General features: G+C 45.5%; 3 protein-coding genes across 4 annotated transcripts; 2 read left to right on the top strand and 1 right to left on the bottom strand.

Annotated features, from left to right (window-relative positions):
- Positions 1-444: 444 nt before the first annotated feature.
- Positions 445-8,287, top strand: fermt1 (FERM domain containing kindlin 1). 2 transcript variants are annotated; one of them, XM_076044672.1, is made up of 16 exons: positions 445-602; positions 2,044-2,198; positions 3,185-3,282; positions 3,614-3,749; positions 3,890-4,027; positions 4,556-4,643; positions 4,739-4,841; positions 4,944-5,051; positions 5,961-6,092; positions 6,280-6,329; positions 6,607-6,731; positions 6,855-6,961; positions 7,054-7,278; positions 7,376-7,500; positions 7,611-7,752; positions 8,097-8,287. In XM_076044672.1, the coding sequence occupies exons 2-16, from the start codon at positions 2,048-2,050 to the stop codon at positions 8,268-8,270; spliced, it is 1,902 nt and encodes a 633-aa protein (XP_075900787.1). In that variant the 5' UTR covers positions 445-602; positions 2,044-2,047; the 3' UTR covers positions 8,271-8,287. The 2 variants fall into 2 exon arrangements, with proteins under 2 accessions (XP_075900787.1, XP_075900788.1); XM_076044673.1 differs by having other exon boundaries at positions 456-594.
- Positions 8,288-8,949: 662 nt separating this feature from the next.
- trmt6 (tRNA methyltransferase 6 non-catalytic subunit) lies at positions 8,950-14,898 on the top strand. Its single transcript, XM_076044648.1, has 12 exons — positions 8,950-9,249; positions 9,412-9,539; positions 9,781-9,890; positions 10,427-10,518; positions 10,607-10,690; positions 10,811-10,935; positions 11,056-11,226; positions 11,403-11,554; positions 12,164-12,249; positions 12,968-13,070; positions 13,389-13,475; positions 14,213-14,898. The coding sequence occupies exons 1-12, from the start codon at positions 9,143-9,145 to the stop codon at positions 14,399-14,401; spliced, it is 1,434 nt and encodes a 477-aa protein (XP_075900763.1). The 5' UTR covers positions 8,950-9,142; the 3' UTR covers positions 14,402-14,898.
- A 50-nt stretch (positions 14,899-14,948) lies between these two features.
- On the bottom strand, positions 14,949-20,228 carry chgb (chromogranin B). Its single transcript, XM_076044646.1, has 7 exons — positions 19,975-20,228; positions 19,747-19,793; positions 19,247-19,337; positions 16,931-19,019; positions 16,678-16,777; positions 16,371-16,481; positions 14,949-15,392 (listed from the first exon to the last, which is right to left on the bottom strand). Exons 1-7 carry the CDS (start codon positions 20,018-20,020, stop codon positions 15,312-15,314), a joined length of 2,565 nt encoding a protein of 854 aa, XP_075900761.1. The 5' UTR covers positions 20,021-20,228; the 3' UTR covers positions 14,949-15,311.
- Positions 20,229-21,190: the final 962 nt, after the last annotated feature.

Raw genomic sequence — 21,190 nt, 5'->3', positions numbered from 1 at the left:
AACATAATGAATTTCAGGACACATCCGCAAAATTGAAGAACGTCAGTTTATTTGGCGCCACTTTTCTTTCGGATTTTCACACATTCAGAATTTAACACATTTGCCCAAACCACTCAAACCTCCTTACCGCCACTTTTTTTATTATTATTATTTTTTTTTTCATTTTTTTTATTATTATTATTATTATTATTATTATTATTATTATTATTATTATTATTATTATTATTATTATTATTGTTATTATTATTTATTTATTTATTTTTGAAACCTCTGATTGGCCACTACCAGTCTACCCCTGACTATAACTATTCTGAACCCTGAACCAAATCAGAAGCAAGTCGGGGCGGGTCTTTGCACATCTCCGTTGCACAAAAAAAAAAAAAACAAAAAAAAACAAAAAAAAAAACCTAAGGCAACGATATGCGGGTAAATACAGTGAGTCCACTTCCTGTCACGGTTCCGCCTCCTTACCTGTGGGAGCTGGGCGTGTTTTTCTTTTCTTTTCTTTTTTTTTTTAACTATCGAACGAGCTGCATTCTTGTCCAAATCTGCTTCTCAGGTAATTTTTAAAGGAATACTCCGGCGTCAGATAAGGTTAGAAGGTAAGGCTGTTTTCCGTTGAAGTTCTGTTGTTTTTTTGTGTGTGTGTGTGTGTGTGTGTGTGCGTGACTTTACAGAAGTTGACTGCGTTGTCACCGAACTCCGTGGCCGTGTAACGGGATTTGAATAGAAGAGACAACCTTGTATGACGAAAACGATCGTACGTGTAAAATCCTGACCTCCTTCTGGGAGTTGTTACTTGTCCCCGTTGGTTCTACAGACAAAGAAATAAACCGTTTTTTGTTTTTTTTGTTTTTTGTTTTTTTTTTTGTTTGTTTTTTTACCGTTTCATCCTGTTGTTTACCACCTGGTGATTGTAACGAACAGTTGTTGCTTTAAAATGACTTTGTTTTGTTTTTGTTTGTTTTTTGTTTCATTTCTTCATTGTGTAAGCTCAGCAAAAACAATAAAACGTCTGTCTCAAACTTATCAGGATTTACAGCTCCACCTCTAGACAGGGTTCAGAGTCCTTGAATTTGAGATGTAAGAGTTGCTCAAACTCTTTACATCTGAAGCGGTGCCACCAGGGCATCACTGCGCCCTCCCAACCTTTCTTGTTGCTCAGTTTAACGCAGCATTCCTTCAGCAGATTTGTGAGCTCCATTTTCATTGCCGTACCCTTCAGCAGCAAACAGGAGCAGAGTGCGACTCGTGAAACTCGGCCTCCCAGCAGTGCAGCCTTAATGCAGTGTTGCTTCCACTCGAACAAATGACACGGGAGTCTCAATAGACGCCACTTCCAGTCCATCTATTGTGATAGGGGACTACACGTGACTGTTTGCATCTCCTTGTCCCACTTTTGGGAGTTGCATTGTAAGAAATAAATGGAGGCCGGTGCACTGCGAGGACATTGTTTTGAAATCGTCTCTCCTGCACCACCTTCGTGTCCCTACTCGTCACACATTCCACAGTTGGGCCCTCCCCTCCTCTTTCTTCTTCTCCTCCTCCTGGTCTTTTCTTCTTCCAGGCCTGACGTCTCTCAGCCCCGTCGGCCTTTCTCGTAATTAAAATCCAGCTTCCCTCTATCATCTGTACTCAACTCCTGCCCCACCGCCACCTTAAACTCGCTGCCCCCTGGGCCGCGTTGCCGCATTACGTCTTTCCCCCTCCTGCTGGCAGCCGCTGCTCGTCTCCATTTCTCGCTGTTGTCTTGTTTATTACTGGTTCAGCTGAGAGGGAATACGCCACGGCCTGCAGCATTGCTGCAGATAGACTGCAGGAGGAGGCAGCAGCGAGGTAATCTCTTTCTCCGGTGGCCACGACATTTAGAGATTTGTGCTTTGGTCTCTGCTCACAAAGGTGGCTGCTCCCACAAGATGGTGGACTACACACACATATACATACGTATATGGGCATAGGTCACATTTCACAATCCTGCCACATTGTAATTTGCAGTAGGTTAAAGCTACAAGATGGACTAATCTATGCTTTTATTGTCAACAGGGCCATGATCACAGCTGCAGAGTATGGAGAAACCTCATGGGAGCTGTCGGTCCAGATCGATCAAAAAGATGGCGACGAGTCCATGAAATTTAAGCTGAGGGTGAAGGGAGACTTGCACATTGGAGGCCTCATGCTCAAACTGGTGGAGAAGATCAGTAAGTGGCAGAAGGAAATAATAAGTTGCTGTGATGCAATGTTGGTGGGTTGATGGGCAATGTTGACGCTACACTGTGATTGTTTGTCATTTAGCAGCGTAAAATATAATCGAGAGATTTTGAGCTTTGGGAGTAACTTGGATGTGCTCCGTTATGATGTCACAAAGGGCATTGAGAACTCACCAATAGGTCACACAAAGCTGTTTATCGATGACGTGCTTTGCAAACACGGCTAAATATCTTTTTTCTGATGACGAGTCAAATTGTTTTTGGATAAATGATCTCGTGAGGCTGCTTCACTTCAAACATAAAGTAATCTGGAAATGAGTACAAGACCTCAAATCATATCCAGTGTTTGTTGCAATTTATTCGCCAGCTTAACCTGCGTTTCGCCTCCACTGCAGGTCTCTTTGTCAAGCCACTCCCTTGTTTGCCCTGCTTTTTTTTCTCTCTTTTTTTCGCTGCAGCGCCATTGTATTGTGTCGCAGTGCACTTGGCACTCATAGCCTCAGGGCCCAAAGTTCAGACAGGATATGATTAAAGTGTGTGACACATTAGCGATGACTAAAAGCTCGTCGGGACTGAAGGGATTTCAGCACAGAACTTTGAATGTGATGTCAGGTGTACTCATAAAAACAACTTTTAATGACGCTCACCTAAGCCCACACAGCAGCAGACGAGGGAGGTTTTGGTGTCGTAGCAGGAAAATGATGTGTTTCCTGCCGTCCCATTAGATTCCCATTAAACGTTAAATGTGACACTCAAGGCTGTTAGCTACGTACTCCTTCAATTTAGACTTTTAATAAAACGTGTTGTTTGCTCATCTCCTTTTAATCATTAATATTCTTTTGTGATTATTGATATTGTTAAGTCGTTGTAGTAACTGAACATCCTGTGTGTGTGTGTGTGTGTGTGTGTGTGTGTGTGTGTGTGTGTGTGTGTGTGTGTGTGTGTGTGTGTGTGTGTGTGTGTGTGTGTGTGTGCAGAGGCTCCTCAGGATTGGTCGGATCATGCCCTGTGGTGGGAACAGAGAAACTGCTGGCTGCTCAAAACCCACTGGACCTTGGATAAATATGGCATACAGGTAATAAATGGATGCAAATGGATCTAAATAATATGTAGCTTTTCAATTATGTGATATCTTTTTTTAAATACCCCAGCCCTCCTGCAATTAAAACACTAGAATAAATTATTTCTTGGTGCATTTGCCTTCGGAAGAGGACATCAATTATCCGTTACTGTTGCAATATAAAAGTCAAGCACCTTTATGGCCTGTGGAATGGTTTTAAAGAATTCTGCTTTTAACGAGGCGATAACCCAATTTATATTGGGAAAGTGCTGGTTAGAAAAGGGGCACGTAGCAAATGCAGGTTTCCTTTGGATTTATAATGAAACATTGATTTCTTTTCCTGCAGGCCGACGCCCATCTGCGCTACACTCCTCAGCACAAGCCCTTGTTGCTGCAACTCCCCAACATGAAGACCATCAAGATCACCGTCAGCTTCTCCAGCGTGGTCTTCAAGGCGGTGACGGAGATCTGTCGAATACTGAGTGCGTTGTTTTATTCCAGCCCCTCTGATTTCACTTTTGCCTTACACTTTGCTCTCTATTCTGTTTAAGTGTGATAAATAAAACATCCTTGTCTGATCTAATATTTAAGCGCAACCCTCTCTGTGGTCCTTCCTCCTCAGACATCAGGAGATCAGAGGAGCTGTCCCTTCTCAAGCCTCCAGATGATCCCTCTAAGAAGAAAAAGAGGAAAGAAAAGGAACACGAACACGCAGACCTCTGGGACATCGATTTACTTAGTATGGGGCCAGGAAGTGCAGGTACTGCGCTTCTTATCGAGCATAAAATTAAATATTTGCCTACAGTGAGACAGTCTCTAAAGTATCTCTAGAAAAAAATGTCTTATTGTTATTATATCACTATAAGAGTCTCTTCCACGGTCTGAGACATCAAAAACCATTGAAACTTATTGCCTGTGACTTGGACTTGCAAAGATATGTGGAATACTTGTTAAAATAAAGCCTTTAAGCGCATTCAAAGGCCCAGGGTGGAGCATCTAAAGGGATCTATTGGCATTAAGTGGAACTTAATGGGCCCTTGTAGGTTTTCAGTCAGACTGCCTCTGTTGTAATTTCACCCTGATGATGCAGCTGCTGCAAAAGAAAATTGAGCTCAAGTGCTCTCTTATCGTTAAATGCTCATAAATCTTTCACTGTTGGTTTGTTTACAACCATGTTAATCCCCACCCAGAAAATGATGTGTATTCATTTGTATTGTAAACGGGGGCAAACTGCGTCGAAACAGACAACAGTGTTTTATTTGTTTGTTATTTTACTTTCCTCTTGTAGCCCAGTGCCAGCCAAACCTGCCGCCTCCTGAGTTGGCCAAGCTGTACCAGCCTCTCTCACTGGTGGACAAGGCCATCAACAATGCAGGGTAGGAAAAAAATAGTTTCTCCAGAATCTTTTACAGCTCACATAATGAAACCATCAGTGTTCATTCCGTGTGCTGGATGTTGCTGTGATTGACAGGTGGTTGGACTCATCCCGCTCCCTGATGGAGCAGGACGTCCAGCACGAAGACAAACTGTTGCTCCGCTTCAAGTACAACGTCTTCTTTGACCTGAATCCAAAAGTGAGACACCTGACGCATTTGTTCAACTAACCCTAAGAAAAGCACACCAGGGCAACTTGTTTCAATGGTGCAATGTTGCGTTGTGCTTTTGTTTTGTTCTAGTACGACGCAGTTAGAATAACCCAACTGTACGAACAAGGGCGCTGGTCCATCCTGCTGGAGGAGATTGACTGTACCGAGGAGGAGATGCTCATGTTCGCATCCCTGCAGGTAAAAAAGTATTCAGAAAGTAGTAAAATGGTCTCAGAACCCCAGCTTCTGTTTATGCATTAAGCCAGCATAGCCATTAAACACCTGTTTCACCATATCCTACAAATTACATGACCTTATTTATATATTTAACCCTTAACTATTTTCAGACGGCTGGGCAAAAGCAGCTTTGACATATACAGTATAGGGCTGTTAATCATAACTATTTGGGAGTTGGTAATAATTGGAAGGTGATACCAGGGTCTTTGAGTGTTTGATTTAACAAATATTCAAAGCTCCAAGAGTTGAAAACTGTGTCCTCAGTGCTTCCCTGGAGCCTCTAGCACAGTTTTCTATCCCTGAAAAAAAAAGAAAAAAGAGCTGAGTAAGGCGTGTGAAATTGGTGTGTGTGCGTGTGTGTGTGTCTGGCAGCTGAGATTAGGACTCGCAACTGAGATTAGGACTTGCGGCTGAGCTTGGTGTCTGATTCCAGTGCGTGGACGTGTCAGGACAAGAGGAAGATCCCCTCAGAGGGAGTCACGTGGGGCAGCGAGAGAGAGGAAGGTGCAGGAAGAGAGATGAAGAAGCAAGAAGTAGTTGGGGGACCAGGGGGATAAAAAAACAAAAACAAATTGACTCCCCGTCTAAATTTCAGCACTTCTCATATATGCCGGGGTGTTTTTACAACTCCTGGGACTGTGATTCAGATTCGTGTTGCACTCACCTACACACCAGATCCCCCCTCTGACTCACGGCATCCTTGCATAACCTCTGAAGTCACGTCACGTCGGCCAACTTGCCGCTGACTTCTCCGTGCGTCGTGCGTTTTTATTTCAGCGTTAACCACCGCGAGCTGTTGTGCCTCACGGTGTCGAGTCTCCTCTTATTCTTCTCTCCCTCTCCCTCTCTCTCCCCCCGACCCGACCGCAGTATCACATTTGTAAACTGACCATGTCGAGCGAGCCGCTGGTACACTCCAACGAGCCGGAAATAGACGAAGTAGAGGCGGCTCTGTCCAACCTGGAGGTGACGCTCGAGGGCGGACACACAGACAGAATCCTGGTAAACAATCTCTCCTTCTTTTTTCTTTTCTGGAGTAGAAGTTGAGGATAATGTCAAGGTTTTTTAAGCTCTTGTTACAGTAAAACACCTGTTTTTAGCCAAGTGGGCCCCGAGTGATTGCACGTCTAAACACAATGATGTCAGGAAAAGACTGGCGATAATTGACAGTTGTTTATCCCGCCCCCAGGAAGACATTACAGACATTCCAGAGCTGGCAGATTCCCTCAAACTGTTCAGGTAAATCCTGCCTTTGTCCATCGTGTGTTTCCCTCGCATGACAGCAGCCTTGCTCACAACTCATTTCAACATCCATTTTGCCAACCTGTAACAGATTGTATTGGTCACTGGTCTTGGAATGTCTGTGGATTTTATAACCAGTCAGCTTCCTTAAGTAAATTCTAAAAGATCGAAAATGTTCCATCCGGTTTTGTTGCTGCCTCTTTGATTAAAAAATATATTTTGGACACCACCACATAATTGTATCTTTAATTTTCCTCTGTTATTTTATTCAAAGGCCTAAGAGACTCACCCTGCGGCCGTACAAAGAGTACTGGTTTGTGTTCAAGGACACCACCATCTCCTACTACAAGAACAAAGAGGCCTCCAGCGGCGAGCCAATAGAGCAGTTTCACCTCCGAGGTCAGTGAGTTAAGAATGAAAACAGAAAAAAAACACTCATCTTCTTTCTGTGCGCATCTCTCGTGTGCCCGAGCCATTTTAATTAACGGTGAGTCAAAGAATATTTCTGGGTTTCAACTTCAGGCTGTGAGGTCGTCCCTGATGTCAACATGACGGACAAGAAGTTCGGAATCAAGCTCCTGCTTCCGGTGGCAGACGGGATGAACGAGGTCTACATAAGATGTGACAACGTAAGATCCCCGGCGTCGGGAGCGTAAAAAAACCTCCTCTTCTTGTCGCAGCTGTGTCGTCACCACCCTCTGTTCCTCCCTTCCGGTTGCAGGAGACTCAGTACGCCAAGTGGAAGGCTGCCTGCATCCTGGCCTCCAAGGGCAAGACCATGGCCTACAGCTCCTACAAGTCCGAAGTGAGGAACATCCAGTCCTTCCTACAAATGAAGAGCCTGGCGCCCCCTCCTGGTCAGGCAGCTCCTGACCTGGAGGCCATGGAGATGAACGCCGAGTGCTTTGTTTCGACACGCTATGCAAAGAAGCACAAGACCAAGCAGGTTGGCGAAAGGACAGCAAGCGCAACCAGACAGCACTGATTGCCCTGGTAACTGAAGATCTTTTCTCTTTTTTTTATCTTTTGTGATTGATTTGAAGCTAACAACCCGGATCCTAGAGGCCCATCAGAACATTGCAGGGCTCTCACTAATGGATGCCAAGATGCGCTTTATCCAGGCCTGGCAGTCACTTCCAGAGTTTGGAATCAACTACTACATTGTCAGGTGGGTGCAGTGCATGTCCAAATAAAAAGAGAGACGAGACGTGTTAGTGGCAACCAAATATTGACTGGATGATTCATTTGTTCATCCATGATTGCTATTCTGTGTTTCAGGTTCAAAGGCAGCAAGAAGGATGAGATTCTGGGCATCTCGTACAACCGTCTGATTCGCATTGACATGTCCTCAGGCCTGCCTGTCACCACGTGGAGGTTCGCCAACATGAAGCAGTGGAATGTTAACTGGGAGATAAGACAGGTGGGGGGATGGTCACGTCATGCCTGCTTATTTTACCCTGTCTGCTCACTCGGGCTGCACACACACACACACACATACAAACATACAGACGTACTGTACATACATACCGGTACATACATACATGCATACATGGTTTATCCCTTTTGGTTGATGTAAAAAAAAATAGATATAATATATTTCTCTGACCCGATGCCCTTAAGCAGAATTGGATAAATTATGATCATAACCAAACTAAAGCTTGTTTTAACCTTTCTCTCAAGGCTTTTTACTTATATCCAGATAAATGGACATCATATCTCGCGGTGGCTCGCTGCTATGACAGAATTCTTTGCGTGTGTTTTCAGGTGACCATAGAATTTGACCAGAACATCTCTATAGCCTTCTGCTGTCTGAGCTGCGACTGCAAAGTGGTGCATGAATTCATTGGCGGCTACATCTTCCTCTCCACGAGATCCAAAGACCAAAACGAGACGCTCGACGAAGATCTATTCCACAAACTAACGGGAGGTCAACAATAAAAGGATATGCGTCTGTGCTTCTCTGTCTGAATGTGTCGTCCATTTGTATGTGACCGTGTGAAAGTATGAAATCCATTGACTGTAGCCTTGAAGACTCGACCGGCGAGTTACTGCAGCACTGCCAAAAATAATCATACACCTGAGGGATTTCCACAATTTCTTTTTCTATTTTTTTTTACACACAGTTACAGTATTGTATTTTTAAATATGCCTTCAGTTGAGAGGAAAGTGTTTGTAAAATAAAAACAAAATATAAAAGAAATCCTGAATCTTTTTTTTTTATATTTATATATGTTTGTGTGTCACAACATCTTTATCTCTGCTGACTTTTGGCTGTTGGGCTACAAAATGCAAAAGTATACAACTGTTTTAACACATATATTCAAAGATTATGGCTCCCTGTACGAACGACAAGCGTGCACGCTATTCTTTAAAATCTAGAACATATCTTTTTCTTGTAATGCCTGTTCTTTCGCTATGTTTCGGGTCTCTTCTGAGTTGGGGAAAACCGCAAAACCAAGACCGACCGCGTTTATCGACTATTTCGACATCGATTTTACACCCTGGTCATCGAACTTGACTCTAATTGGTCAATAAACTCAACGGTGGCGACCCACCCAATCAGGGACGACTGCGCTCAGGCAGTCACAGTTGATCCGGCTCCGTAATCGACTACTCATCCTGGAACGCTAGTAAAGCGGAAGCTAACACGTGGGAATAGCGAGTCGAGGTGTTTTGCCTCGCCTCACTGTGCCCAAGTGCCCTCTTTTGTGTTAAAAATCGGCGCACTGCAAAGAAACCCCACGAGGAAAAATCTCGAAGGGTAACAGCTTGCTCTCCGCGAACCGGAGAGCCGGGTTAGCAGTCCGAACATGGCGGATAGCGGAGACGAAGAACCGCAGAACATAATAAAAGTGGGCGACTACGTTGTGCTGAAGCGAGGAGACGTATTCAAAGCGATGCAAATTCAACCCAAGAAGTAAGTGAAAAGACGGCAGCCGCGTACATTTTAATGTCGGCCACAAACAAGCACCCGCTGCAGGTGACGACCACATCAATCTTGATGTGCCACTTCAGAAATGCACAGCGTGCCCATTCAGTCCACTGACTCTCTGTTTGCTTGTGTGATTTGTGTTTTCAGAAAGGTGATATTTGAGAAGCAGTGGTTCCACCTCGACAGTGCAGTGGGACACTTGTACAGCTCTACGTTTGATATTGTTTCTGGGGCCCTGCAGCTGAAGAAGACGACAAACAGCGAAAGCCCTGAAGGTGTGTGTGTGTGTGTGTGTGTGTGTGTGTGTGTGTGTGTGTGTGTGTGTGTGTGTGTGTGTGTGTGTGTGTGTGTGTGGGGGGGGGGGGGGGGGGGGGGGGTACACTACTGCTGAGTGCTACACAAGCCCCAGCATGTTAAAAACACACTCAATAGTCTATATGGCATGATCATTTTACAGTGTTGTTAGTGATAAACATCCAAAGACTGACCGTTACCCTGCTTATTTGTTCCTTTCAGATGCAAAAGAGTCGGGAGCAGACAACAGAAACATCATCGATGATGGCAAATCCCAGAAACTGACCACGGAAGACATTAAATCGCTCAAAGAGCAAGGTCTGAAGGGGCAGGTACATGAGCACTCCTACGCCTACTTACACAAATGGGAAAGGATTTTGTTCATGAGTAATAACTGTGAATACTACATCCCTCAATTCAATCCAAATCCAACACAGTGTCACCCGTACACTGAGCAGCTGTGTAACCTTGTCACAGAAGTAACGGAAACTAAAGTTTGAGTCTTTCACTAACCTATATGGCACTTAATATTAGGGTCAAGTACTCCAAATATAAACAAAAATTTGATATGATGCTCCACTAAAAATTAAAATCTCTATATTGCCCTTTTCCAAAAGAAGAGCAAGGACGACATAAAGGATAGAATTAATTATTTCAAAAAAGATGATTGACAGGATAGAGAGCTGTATTATAGTGAGAAAACACAGAAGTGACTTCTGCACAATATGAAGCTTTTAAAGATGAGTTTTGGTTCCAGTCCTGTCATGGAAATCTTATCGTCCCAAATGATTTTGACATTTGAATTGAATTATTTGAAGTGTTGATGAATGTGTGTGTGTGTGTGTTTTCTTCCCCGCTGGCTTCACAGGAAATCATTCAGCAGCTTATAGATAACAGCTCGACGTTCAAAGATAAGACGGAATACGCCCAGGACAAGTACATTAAGAAGAAAAAGAAGAAGTGAGTCTCCCTGCGGTCTCGCTCAAAACGAAATAAATGGCCCAATTTCCTTTTTTAATCGCTCGTTCCCATCTTGATCGTGTCCCAGGTATGAAAGCACTGTGACGGTTCTGAAACCCTCCTGCCGCGTCCTGGCGATGATGTACCACGGTCGCGAGCCGGGGAAGATCTGGTGAGTCAGCCACTTTTTTTTCCCTCTGGTTTATTTTCTGTCAAAATCGTGTCTGTTTTTTTTTTTTAATTATTGTTACTTTACAACAATTGAAGTGTAGTGTATTTGTGTGCGATGCAGCCACCTGCGCTACGACACGCTGGCCCAGATGCTCACCCTGGCAAACGTGCACGCTCGCAGCAAAATCCTGGTGTTTGAGACGTGCGCCGGCCTGGTCCTGGGCTCCGTCATGGAGAGGATGGGGGGTGCGGCAGCAGCAACCTTGTGGACTTTTCTTTCCGTTTGACCTGCAGCAGCAGTCTTTCCTTTTTCTGTCACATCAGCTCTTTTTTTTTGTAATTGCCCTCCCTTTGCTCCCTGCGCAGGCTACGGCTCAGTGATCCAAATGTACCCCGGAGAGGGGCCCGCGCGAGCCGGCATGGAGAGCTTTGGCTTCCCTGCGCATTTCCACGACACGCTGCATGACTTCCCCATCTGCCGCGTCAATGCACTGCTGGCAGGGACCCTGGACACAGCTGCCAAATCATTAAGTGCCGGTAGAGTTCGCCTTTTCTTTTATTCTTTATTCTTAAATTGTTTTTTGTTAGTGGCGCATTGCCAGTCACAGCCTCAAAAGTTTTGGTCAATAGAAGGAAGAAGGAAAGAATTGAAATCAATAGGAGAAGATTCTGCAGGTTCTCCTGATGCAAGATTTTCTCCTTGAGCACTGCAGATGTGAAACAGTCCGGCGCGGTTGCAGAGGATGAGAAGCAGCAGCAGCAGCAGCCAGAGGCAGTGCAGCAGGGAAGCCCACAGGAGGAGCGAATGGAGACCTGTGGCGATGCAAATTGGAACCGAGAGAAGGAGAAACGTAGAGAGGCCAAAGTAAGTGTTAGAATTTTCAAAGGTCAGACTGACCCATTTTGAGGCTGAGGCCAAAGACTGTTTCTATGAATTATTGCCAGTGACTTCAGCAAGGTGGAGTTGAACTCAAGAATGAACCGATTCAGTTAAAAGTCCAATCAAAACCTAGCTTTCTTTGCAGGAAACTGTAAACAGAGGCCTAAATATCCTGTTTTCCTGTGGAGTTTACTATGAACCCATTCACCCTGTTGACAAGTCATATTTGTACTATTACTTTGCAATCAGTATTTTAATTAGCAATAAAAAAAAGTGAAAGATCAATATGTATTCAATATTGTTTATTTTTTTTTAATATTAAGGGGTTCATTAATCACAACTCTTAATTTAGAAAAACCCTTCACATGCTGCATAGATTTTAGTGCATTCTTACTTTTTGCAAAGTCAGATTGAAAAAACAGTTGCCAATGGGACACAGTGGATATAGCTGGAAACCAAACACTAATAATACTAATGAGGATGAGTCATGCAACGCTGCTCCGCTGGAGTCTGCGATGAAAAGGAAAACTCTGAAATTTGCTTTAATATGGGATCTGTCTGGAGGATTAACTGTTCTCGCCTCTGTTGTTTCAGGCTGAGGAAAGAAAGTTGAAGTTGGAGGAGAAGCGGAAGAAGCTGGCAGCGGCCGCCGCTCTGCTGGAGGAGAGGAACGCCGACGGGTGGGTGTCAGATTTAGAAACGCCACTTTTTCCCCTTTCCCCCTCCCGTACTGCTGCAACCCCCACGGCATCGCACTTTGAATTATGTATTTATTTATTCATTCATTTCAGCTGCACATCACGTCACGTCGTAAACTAATTATTACCATAGATCCCAACCTGTCAAAACCCAGCAGCTCACAGAGAGGTGAACAAAGTGATTATTTGGCTTTTTTTTTTTTCCTCCTCCGCCGTCATAAATGTTGAGCCCACAACCATTACATCTTCCAGCTTTGCGGTGGACGGCGCTCGGGATGTGCGTTTGACACTTGCTCCAGAAAATAAATATTGACCTGCTTAGCTTATTGACCTTCCCACGTCACTGCTCTTCTGTGTGTCATAAAAAAAAAAAAAAGACCTGTGAGCGCAGTTTTACTGCCCGTCGTAAATCGGCTTCCTTTATGCCCTCCCCCCCCGTTCCCCATCAGCTATAAATAGTATATGAAGTATATAATGACTGTCCACTAAGTCCCCCCCTTCCTCCACCCCACTACCTGCAGGCCATAACTCTGGAAGCTGCACTGATGTGAAAATAAATAAATCAATAAATCAATAAATCAACTCACAACCAACCTTGACATCTTGCATGACGAGTCACGCGAGGCTGTTATGTGGCTATGTCGTGTTTTGATTTACTTATTTATTTATTTATGTATGTTTCCTTGCTTGCATCACGCAGGTTGGTCATCGCCAGCCGCTTCCAGCCGACCGCCGTCCTGTTGCCACTGCTCAACTTCCTCGCCCCCTCCAGGCCGTTCGTGGTGTACTCCCAGTACAAAGAGGTGAGCCCGTCGCCGCGGTGACCGATGGCGTTTTACCGCAGTGGCCATCCTTCTTCCCGCCCGAGTCGCTCGTTAGCTGCCGCCACCAAACTGGGCTCCTTGCTTATCGCGCCGCCGCAGCGTCTTGGAACGCCGCTCACGTCCCCGCCACTTATTTCCTCTTTTTGTGCTTGTGTCGTTTAAAAACGATGAGCTGGTTGCGAGCAGCTCGGTGTGGGGGGTGCGGTGGCGTTGGCGTGTAGATTTGTCGACTCAGCGTTCCTCATCCTCACGGTCATTTATCATCTCTCTCCCTCTTCCTTCCTCCGTTCTCTGTAGCCGCTCATCGAGTGCTACATGAAACTCAAAGAGCGAGGCGGCACCATCGGCCTCCGACTGACGGACACTTGGCTGAGACATTACCAGGTAAGAGGAGCCGTGAGGCCGGAGGGCAGGTGGCTCCTGAGCCGCACGCTGATGAAAACACGCACGCTAAAACTGTATTTAGCCTGCAAAGAGTAAGGAAGAAAAACAGCCCCTGCCAAGGTAGTTAAGTTTGAATGTGTTATTGATTTTTTTACGAAAAGAAATAATAGTGGTAATTACAGAAATCAAATAGCAATTAAAACCACCATCGGTAATCGTTCACCGAGTCAAAATTCATATTGACAGTTGAGCGGCTGCTTGCAGCATATGCTGCAGTAGTATTCATTTTACCAAAAATAAGGGTATTAAAGTATTCAATTTTTCTTGATTCCAAAACCCTCGTGTTGATGAAAATGAATTGCGGTGACTTGAGACGTGAAGAAAAGCGCTGAAAACCATCTGATGCAGCTGTGCAGTACCTCAGATTAACTGCTTGAACTCTGAAATGTCACATTTGGCTCAAACACCTCGCCGAGACCACAGAGCACCTCTGTTTCCCCCCTCGCTCCCAGGTCCCACCACCACCATCACTACTATTATTTTTTACTACTCTAACAAATGCCAGCTGGCAGTAAACAACATATTTGCATACACTGAGTTCTCCCCCTCCCCCCTCAGGGCCAACGTGTCATTTCCCCCAGCCGCCCGCTTCCCTTTCAGAATGATTCGTCCTGACTGCCGTGTTTGTTGCTTCGTGCCTCCTTCCCATCCTCCTCCTCCTCCTCCTCCCCCCCAAGGTGCTGCCTAACAGGACGCATCCCATGCTGCTGATGAGCGGCGGCGGCGGCTACCTGCTCTCAGGAACCACCGTCGACACGGACGGCTCCAAACCCGCTGCTCCTGCAGCTGCTGCTGCAGCGGTGGCGCCTCGGCAGGCCGAGGGGCCGGAGCCCAAGAGGGCGAAGCTGACGGACGCCGATGGATAAACAGGCACGCATCGTGGTGGGGTGGGGGGGGGAGAGATCCCTTCAGCATTGTCCTCCCCTCCCCCCCCAGCCTCGGCTAAACTGACTTGACGCATCTGAAAGAATAGAGATGAAGTGTCTGGTCCGAGCTCGTCAGCGCACCCTCGCCCGTCCGGTGTGTTCAGATCAGGGCGGACGGGCGCCGGCTGATGATGATGCCGCCGAGGACTGAACCTTCAGCCCGCTGAGGAGTTCGCTGTATGTGTTATCTAAGCGAATGACTGAAGGGAAAATAAAGAAGAAGAAATTTGCATGTTTTGAGGCGAAGACGAGCTCTGTGTTTACGCCTCAAGACCAGATGTGAAGACTTTCATTTTTATTTTACCCAATGACTCCAGTTCTGCTGTACTCACTTTGCCTAAAGAAAGTTTCATTTGTAACAAGACCCGGTTGCTGTTGCAGCTCCACCGTGGGACATGGCTCCCTCCCCACTGAATTAAAGAGCAGCACTGAAGCAACTTGACGTGTGAAAACTTTTTTTTTCATAAATAAGTTAGGAGGCATTTATTTGGTCCCAGGGTGACTCCTTTTATTTATAGCATACTAAACATACATTTGAGAACACTTATTTTTTTTTTTTTTTTTAAGTTGTTGAAACAGTTGTTTTATATATTTTCTTCTTACATATACATATGTATATTGACAGCAACAATAATCATTCCCATGCTAATAGTTACTCAAAAAACATCAAGAAAACCATGATAGACAGGATTTGTATTAACAGGGCATTTGCCTTTTCTAGGTCTTAATTTCTCATATTTTTTTTGCCTGCTCATACACTTTGAGCACATCAAATATGCAGACACACAGTATGAGGGCAGCCTTGATCTACTGACAGACGGTTGGAATGAGATGCGGCGCAACCCCAGGCTTAGGCGCTGTTGTCGTGCAGCTTGGCGGCAATTTTCTGCAGCTCCGCGTCCATCGCTGCCAGGCTTCCCAGTGGCCTTCCCTTTCAAACAATGAATATTTCTAAATTAGCACGTGCATTGTCCAAACAAGTCAACATTTACGTCACATACCAGCCGCACAATTTGCAGAAAATGTGTTGTATCACTAATCCAGTTCAGACATCCTTACTATGACCTGAGTCATGGTGGCTTGGTTCTGGAAAGTCATTCTGCAACGTTTTTCCGCTTCAGTGTTAAGTCTGCTTTTACCAAGGCCCTGATTTCAGTTGGCGCGTTATGACTCTGCAGGAGAAGCCTATAATCCCCAGGTTTTTGGTGTGATTAGTGCCGCAGTCATAAAATCCCGATGTGTAGAGTGCAAATAGAAAGGGGGGCGACAGCTGAGCTGAGAGTACAAGTGCTGGAAGGTCACGCTGTGAACAAGAACCAGTTGAAGCAAGATGGTAATAGTAGTGGGAAAAAAATAATTCTCCATTGTGGAACAAGTCACTGACCATGAATTCACTGGCTCCATTTTGTCTCAGTGCACAGGGGACATGCCGACGGGGAGGTACAGTTTTTCATGTGCATTTGCACAAATGCATATTTACCGGCACTCTGCCATTCTGAAGGCTAAATCCTCACATCTCCAGGCAGACTTGAGATTTCCATAATGAGCATGGTTTCCCCCCCATCTTACTCTATAGACAGTGATGTGTTGCCACTTGATGCGCTTCACGGCATTACTGGGTCAGATGTGTAAATATATATATATATATAGAAATATGTACATAACTATAATATACACAAAAAAACCTGCATCCCTTCTCTTGCTCAACTTTACAACAGAGTTTCAGACACGCAAACGCTGCTTTAATAACCTCAGCAGTTAAGTGTAACTGGCATGAAATAAAGATCATTAAATCAGAGGGCAAGGATGACATTTTCTGCTCTAGTGGCCTGTGTGGACGTTTTTAAAAAAGAACCACATCAGTCATGAAGGTGACTTATTTGGCCGCTTCATCGGAAACACTTCCTACCTCCTGTCCGTTGACTGTCCTCTGGCTCGTGCTCTTCTTCGGCTCCTCTTGGCCGGTGCGGTTTGCCAGCTCGCTTATCTTGTAGCTCAGTATCCTGGCCACCTCATCCATCTGAGCACATTGGAAGGAGCTTTTGTCAAAGTCCCTAAATACTAAGAACTTGGATCGAAATACTATGTTTTTTGTGTAAATTATTGTATAGACATGAACTAACCTATTACCTATAATTTAACATTTTGTAGAAATTCGATTTTAGGTTGTCTCTTGATTGTTTTTTGTTGTTTAGCCAATGTATTGCGAAGCCCACCTTGTTTGAGGCTGCAGCATGATCTCCTGAATCCCTTTTGTACGATGGAGGATGGTGGTAGCTTCTGAAAATCCAGGGGTTACGTTTCTCTGTTGGATACCTAAACAAAGAAACATCCCTGGTTACTTGCTGGTCCCCGAATTACTTTAACACTGCTCAATAAACACTGCCTGAGGTGCACATTTGAATTCATTCCTGTGGACGTCACTAGGCTCAGAATGCAAACAAAGACTTGACAAATGAGTAGAGTTACCTCAGAGCTTCATGTCTATCTGCAATTTCTTCCCCTTCATTTCCATCTCGTTTATCTAAACCCCAAGACTCTTGACTGCGTTCACCGTCCAGCTCTTCCCTCTTGTCTTCCGAGAATTCTTCATCCCGCTTGTGTTTCCGCTGGTGGTACCTGCCAGGCCTCCAGTTCCTCTTGTCTCGCCCGTCATCAAAGTCCCAGGACTCCTGGCTACGTTCGTCATCCAAGTCTTCTTTGGCATCCTCTGAAAGTTCTTCATCGCGTCTGTGTCTTGTCTGATGGTACCTGCCAGGCTTCCAGTTTCTCTTGTCTCTCCCAGTGTCAAAGTCCCAGGACTCCTGGCTGCGCTCGTCATCTTGGTCTTCTCTCTCTGCATCTGCAAGCTCTTCATCGCGTCTGTGTCTTGTCTGATGGTACCTGCCAGGCTTCCAGTTTCTCTTGTCTCTCCCAGTGTCAAAGTCCCAGGACTCCTGGCTGCGCTCGTCATCTTGGTCTTCTCTCTCTGCATCTGCAAGCTCTTCATCGCGTCTGTGTCTTGTCTGATGGTACCTGCCAGGCCTCCAGTTTCTCTTGTCTCTCCCAGTGTCAAAGTCCCAGGACTCCTGGCTGCGCTCGTCATCTTGGTCTTCTCTCTCTGCATCTGCAAGCTCTTCATCGCGTCTGTGTCTTGTCTGATGGTACCTGCCAGGCTTCCAGTTTCTCTTGTCTCTCCCAGTGTCAAAGTCCCAGGACTCCTGGCTGCGCTCATCATCTTGGTCTTCTCTCTCTGCATCTGCAAGCTCTTCATCGCGTCTGTGTCTTGTCTGATGGTACCTGCCAGGCTTCCAGTTTCTCTTGTCTCTCCCAGTGTCAAAGTCCCAGGACTCCTGGCTGCGCTCGTCATCTTGGTCTTCTCTCTCTGCATCTGCAAGCTCTTCATCGCGTCTGTGTCTTGTCTGATGGTACCTGCCGGGCCTCCAGTCCCTCTTGTACCTTTCAGTGTCAACAAAGTCCCAGGACTCCTGGCTGCGCTCATCATTCCAGTCTTCTCTGGGTTCATCTGAAAGCTCTTCATCACGTTTGTGTCTTCTCTGGTGGTATCTGCCAGGCTTCCAATCTCTTTTATCTCTCCCAGTGTCAAAGTCCCAGGACTCTTGGCTGCGCTCATCATCAGGATTTTCTCTGGGTTCCTCTGCAAGCTCTTCGTCGCGTTTGTGTCTTGTCTGATGGTACCTGCCAGGCTTCCAGTTTCTCTTGTATCGTCCAGTGTCAAAGTCCCAGGACTCCTGGCTGCGTTCATCATCTTGGTCTTCTCTGTCTGTATCTGATAGCTCTTCATCGCGTCTGTGTCTTGTTTGATGGTACCTGCCAGGCTTCCAGTTTCTCTTGTCTCTCCCAGTGTCAAAGTCCCAGGACTCCTGGCTGCGCTCATCACCCCAGTCTTCTCTGGGTCCATCTGAAAGCTCTTCATCACGTTTGTGTCTCCTTTGGTGGTGTCTGCCAGGCCTCCAGTCTCTTTTGTCCCTTCCAGTGTCAAAGTCCCATGATTCCTGACTACGCTCATCATATGGCTCCTCCCTGGCTTCTTCTGGCAGCTCTTCATCGCGTTTGTGTCTTGTCTGATGGTACCTGCCAGGCCTCCAATCCCTCTTGTCTCGCCCATCATCAAAGTCCCAGGACTCTTGGCTACGTTCTTCTGTCCCCTCGTCCTCGCCACGCTTATGCTTTCTTTGGTGGTATCTTCCAGGCCTCCAGGTCCTCTTCTCTCGGTCATCACCTTCTCCTTCTTCTTCTTCTGCTCTTTTGTCCTCAAACCCCCAACTCTCCTGGCTTCGCTCATTGTCCTCTTCTTCCTCCCCTCGTTTGGGTTTTCGTGAGGCGTACTTTGGCCTCCAGCTGCTTCGCTTCTCACGCTCCTCCTGCTCTCCATCCTCATGCCTCTTGTCCTTCTCCTCATCTAAACCCCAAGACTCTTGGCTGCGCTCATCCTCTGGGGTTTGCCGCTTTTCCTCTACGGTCTTGAGGAGATCTTCTATGTCTTTCACTTCTGCTCCCTTAGCCTCGGTTGCTGTACCCTCCGTGCTCTTTTTGTCCGGTGGGGTATGTTTAACCCCTACAACAAAACATAACATAGATAACAGAGATCAAAAGAAGGAAATAGTAGTGGTTGTTTAGATAAAATTTAATTTTGTGTCTGTAATTTGAAGGAAAGTAAAGAGTTTCCTATAATTCTGTATTCCCCATTGCGTGGCGAAATTAAATACAGAAACAATCTTGACACAAAATATTTGGTTTCAATTGCACTAAATATGAAAAAAAAATACTTTATCAATGACAAACCTGCCAGAATGATGTCTTTGCATTCATCATCCAGCTGCGAGTCTGGTTTGGAGAGAGCTTTCGACAGGACTTCGGTCAGACACCGTGCTATCTGCAGTCAACAAACAAATAATTGAATGAAAGTCAAACGGATTTACCACCTTTTTACTACTTACCCCTCAGTGGCTTTGGTGACATATTCTAATGATCACAATAGCTTAACTTAACGTTACATTTAGGAAAAGAATTCAATCCCAAGGCAGTTCAATGGAACAGAAGAACAAAAACATTCCCTCATACTGCTGTTGTTTTTTTCACTTTGAGTACACGTTGTGCAGTGTCCATTTTATCAGCATTTTGTGGAATTATTTCCCTTTATGAAACTGAAAATTGGGGTGGCAGATAGTACAGACGTGAGATTTGGGTTTTATATCAACTTCACACTTTCCTTCTGGCACGAAGATGATCTGCATTCGGTTTACAACTTTTAATAAAAAAAGTGAAGAAGGTAGAGAACAAACCACATCTTTTCTCTGTCCATCTTTTCCAACTGGAAGCGCGAGAGTCTCTGCATGAAAAGGAGAAGTACTTTAATGTAAGAAACAGAGAGAATGAGGAAACTGAAAATAGACAAGATTCCTCAGTGTCTCTGTCCATGGTGCTGAGCTAAAAAAAATAAAAATAAAAATAAAAATAACTTAGCAGTGGGGCGGGTGAAGGAGTGAGAGAATGAGAAATGCGCCACTCACCTGCCAGCAAAGCGGCGACCACAACCAGGACCCAAAGGCGTTTCATTGTGTCGGGGCGCAGGGCTTCGGGACCGCCGCTCTCTCTCCTGTCTTCTCCTCTCTTCTCCTCTCTTTCTCTCAGCAGCAGGTAGAAGAGAGCCCCACTGAATGGGGCGCAGGCGGCGCTCTGACGGGTCGATCCGAGGAGCGCCTCTAATAAAAGCGAGAGGAGTGGGCTGGGGGAGGCGTGGGAGGGAGACGCCGAGGGCTCCGCTCATGTCACGACTCATTAGACCCGGCGAGAGAGTGATGGCCAGAGAAACGCGGTGCGGTGCGGCACGATGCGGTGCCACCACGTGGACGTCTGCGGTTGCAAAGCGCGTGTGTAATAATGCGGTTAGATGTCCCGGCGGGGGTCAGGAGGGCTGAATGATTATTGACAAGGATCGACAAGGAGGCAAGGGAATCGGAGCTGGTGCGTGTTGGCGTTTGAATGCCACGTAATGCCTGAGGAAAGGCAGAGGTGGACCAAAAAATGAGAGAGTGAGTGAGAAAGAAAAAAAGAGAACACAACCTTGCTGGTTGGTGTTGTTTGCCCACTTGGTATGCACTTTTTGGACTGTTTGCAGAAAGCAAAAAATATTGTCTTCTGCTCTGATTGCAGACACATTTCTGCAAAAATTAAGTTTTTATTTTCAAATGAGGCTTTTCCCAACGTCTGGCTGATGTTATGTAATCCCTCCTCCATCTCAACTGCAGTGTTGCCCTAGTTTTGGTGAAAAGCGGTTGGCGTCTCTGATGAAAGATAAAAGTCTGACGATAGCTGAAATATGGGATCTCTGAACCAGAATTCATTTACACTGATTTCATGGTTAGCCATCCGGTTTGACGGCTCACGATTAAACCCAGCTGACTCCCTCATAATTCACTCAGCCCTCAGTGTCTACTTGACACCAGTTAGAAACTATAATAAATGGAAACCTGGATCAATAGCTTCTGAGATTGACAATAAAGTAAAAAGATATTTTTGTACTACAAGTAAATGTCAACGTTTTTCATTGATTGGATACATTTAAGTCCCTATGGGCCTTTTTTCCCATTTTTCGATAATTGGCTCTTTTCTGTTTAATTAAAGTTAGCTGTGATTTGCGCTGTCTTCATATCAAGCCCCAGTGAGGGCTGACCTGAAGTGTGCAGCTACAGACAGAGCTCAGAGGTAGATACCGAGGTCAGTGTG

The sequence above is a fragment of the Nelusetta ayraudi genome, unplaced genomic scaffold (assembly GCF_046127955.1).
Source record: "Nelusetta ayraudi isolate G7.1 ecotype Tasmania unplaced genomic scaffold, CSIRO-AGI_Nayr_v1 ptg000082l, whole genome shotgun sequence".
Lineage (NCBI taxonomy): Eukaryota > Metazoa > Chordata > Actinopteri > Tetraodontiformes > Monacanthidae > Nelusetta > Nelusetta ayraudi.
This window is presented reverse-complemented; position numbering and strand designations above follow the sequence as displayed.

Bases quoted from the DNA above. Each gene is read 5' to 3' on its own strand.
- fermt1 (XM_076044672.1), top strand. From the start codon at position 2,048: ATGATCACAGCTGCAGAGTATGGAGAAACCTCATGGGAGCTGTCGGTC. The intron at 4,644-4,738 runs GTAGGAAAAAAA...TGTGATTGACAG, and splicing joins AAGGCCATCAACAATGCAGG to GTGGTTGGACTCATCCCGCT. The intron at 6,962-7,053 runs GTAAGATCCCCG...TTCCGGTTGCAG, and splicing joins TCTACATAAGATGTGACAAC to GAGACTCAGTACGCCAAGTG.
- trmt6 (XM_076044648.1), top strand. From the start codon at position 9,143: ATGGCGGATAGCGGAGACGAAGAACCGCAGAACATAATAAAAGTGGGC. The intron at 10,519-10,606 runs GTGAGTCTCCCT...ATCGTGTCCCAG, and splicing joins ATTAAGAAGAAAAAGAAGAA to GTATGAAAGCACTGTGACGG. The intron at 11,555-12,163 runs GTAAGTGTTAGA...CTGTTGTTTCAG, and splicing joins AGAAACGTAGAGAGGCCAAA to GCTGAGGAAAGAAAGTTGAA.
- chgb (XM_076044646.1), bottom strand. From the start codon at position 20,020: ATGAAACGCCTTTGGGTCCTGGTTGTGGTCGCCGCTTTGCTGGCAG. The intron at 19,794-19,974 runs GTGAGTGGCGCA...CTTTTCATGCAG, and splicing joins GGTCGCCGCTTTGCTGGCAG to AGACTCTCGCGCTTCCAGTT. The intron at 16,778-16,930 runs GTAACTCTACTC...TTCTTTGTTTAG, and splicing joins GATAGACATGAAGCTCTGAG to GTATCCAACAGAGAAACGTA.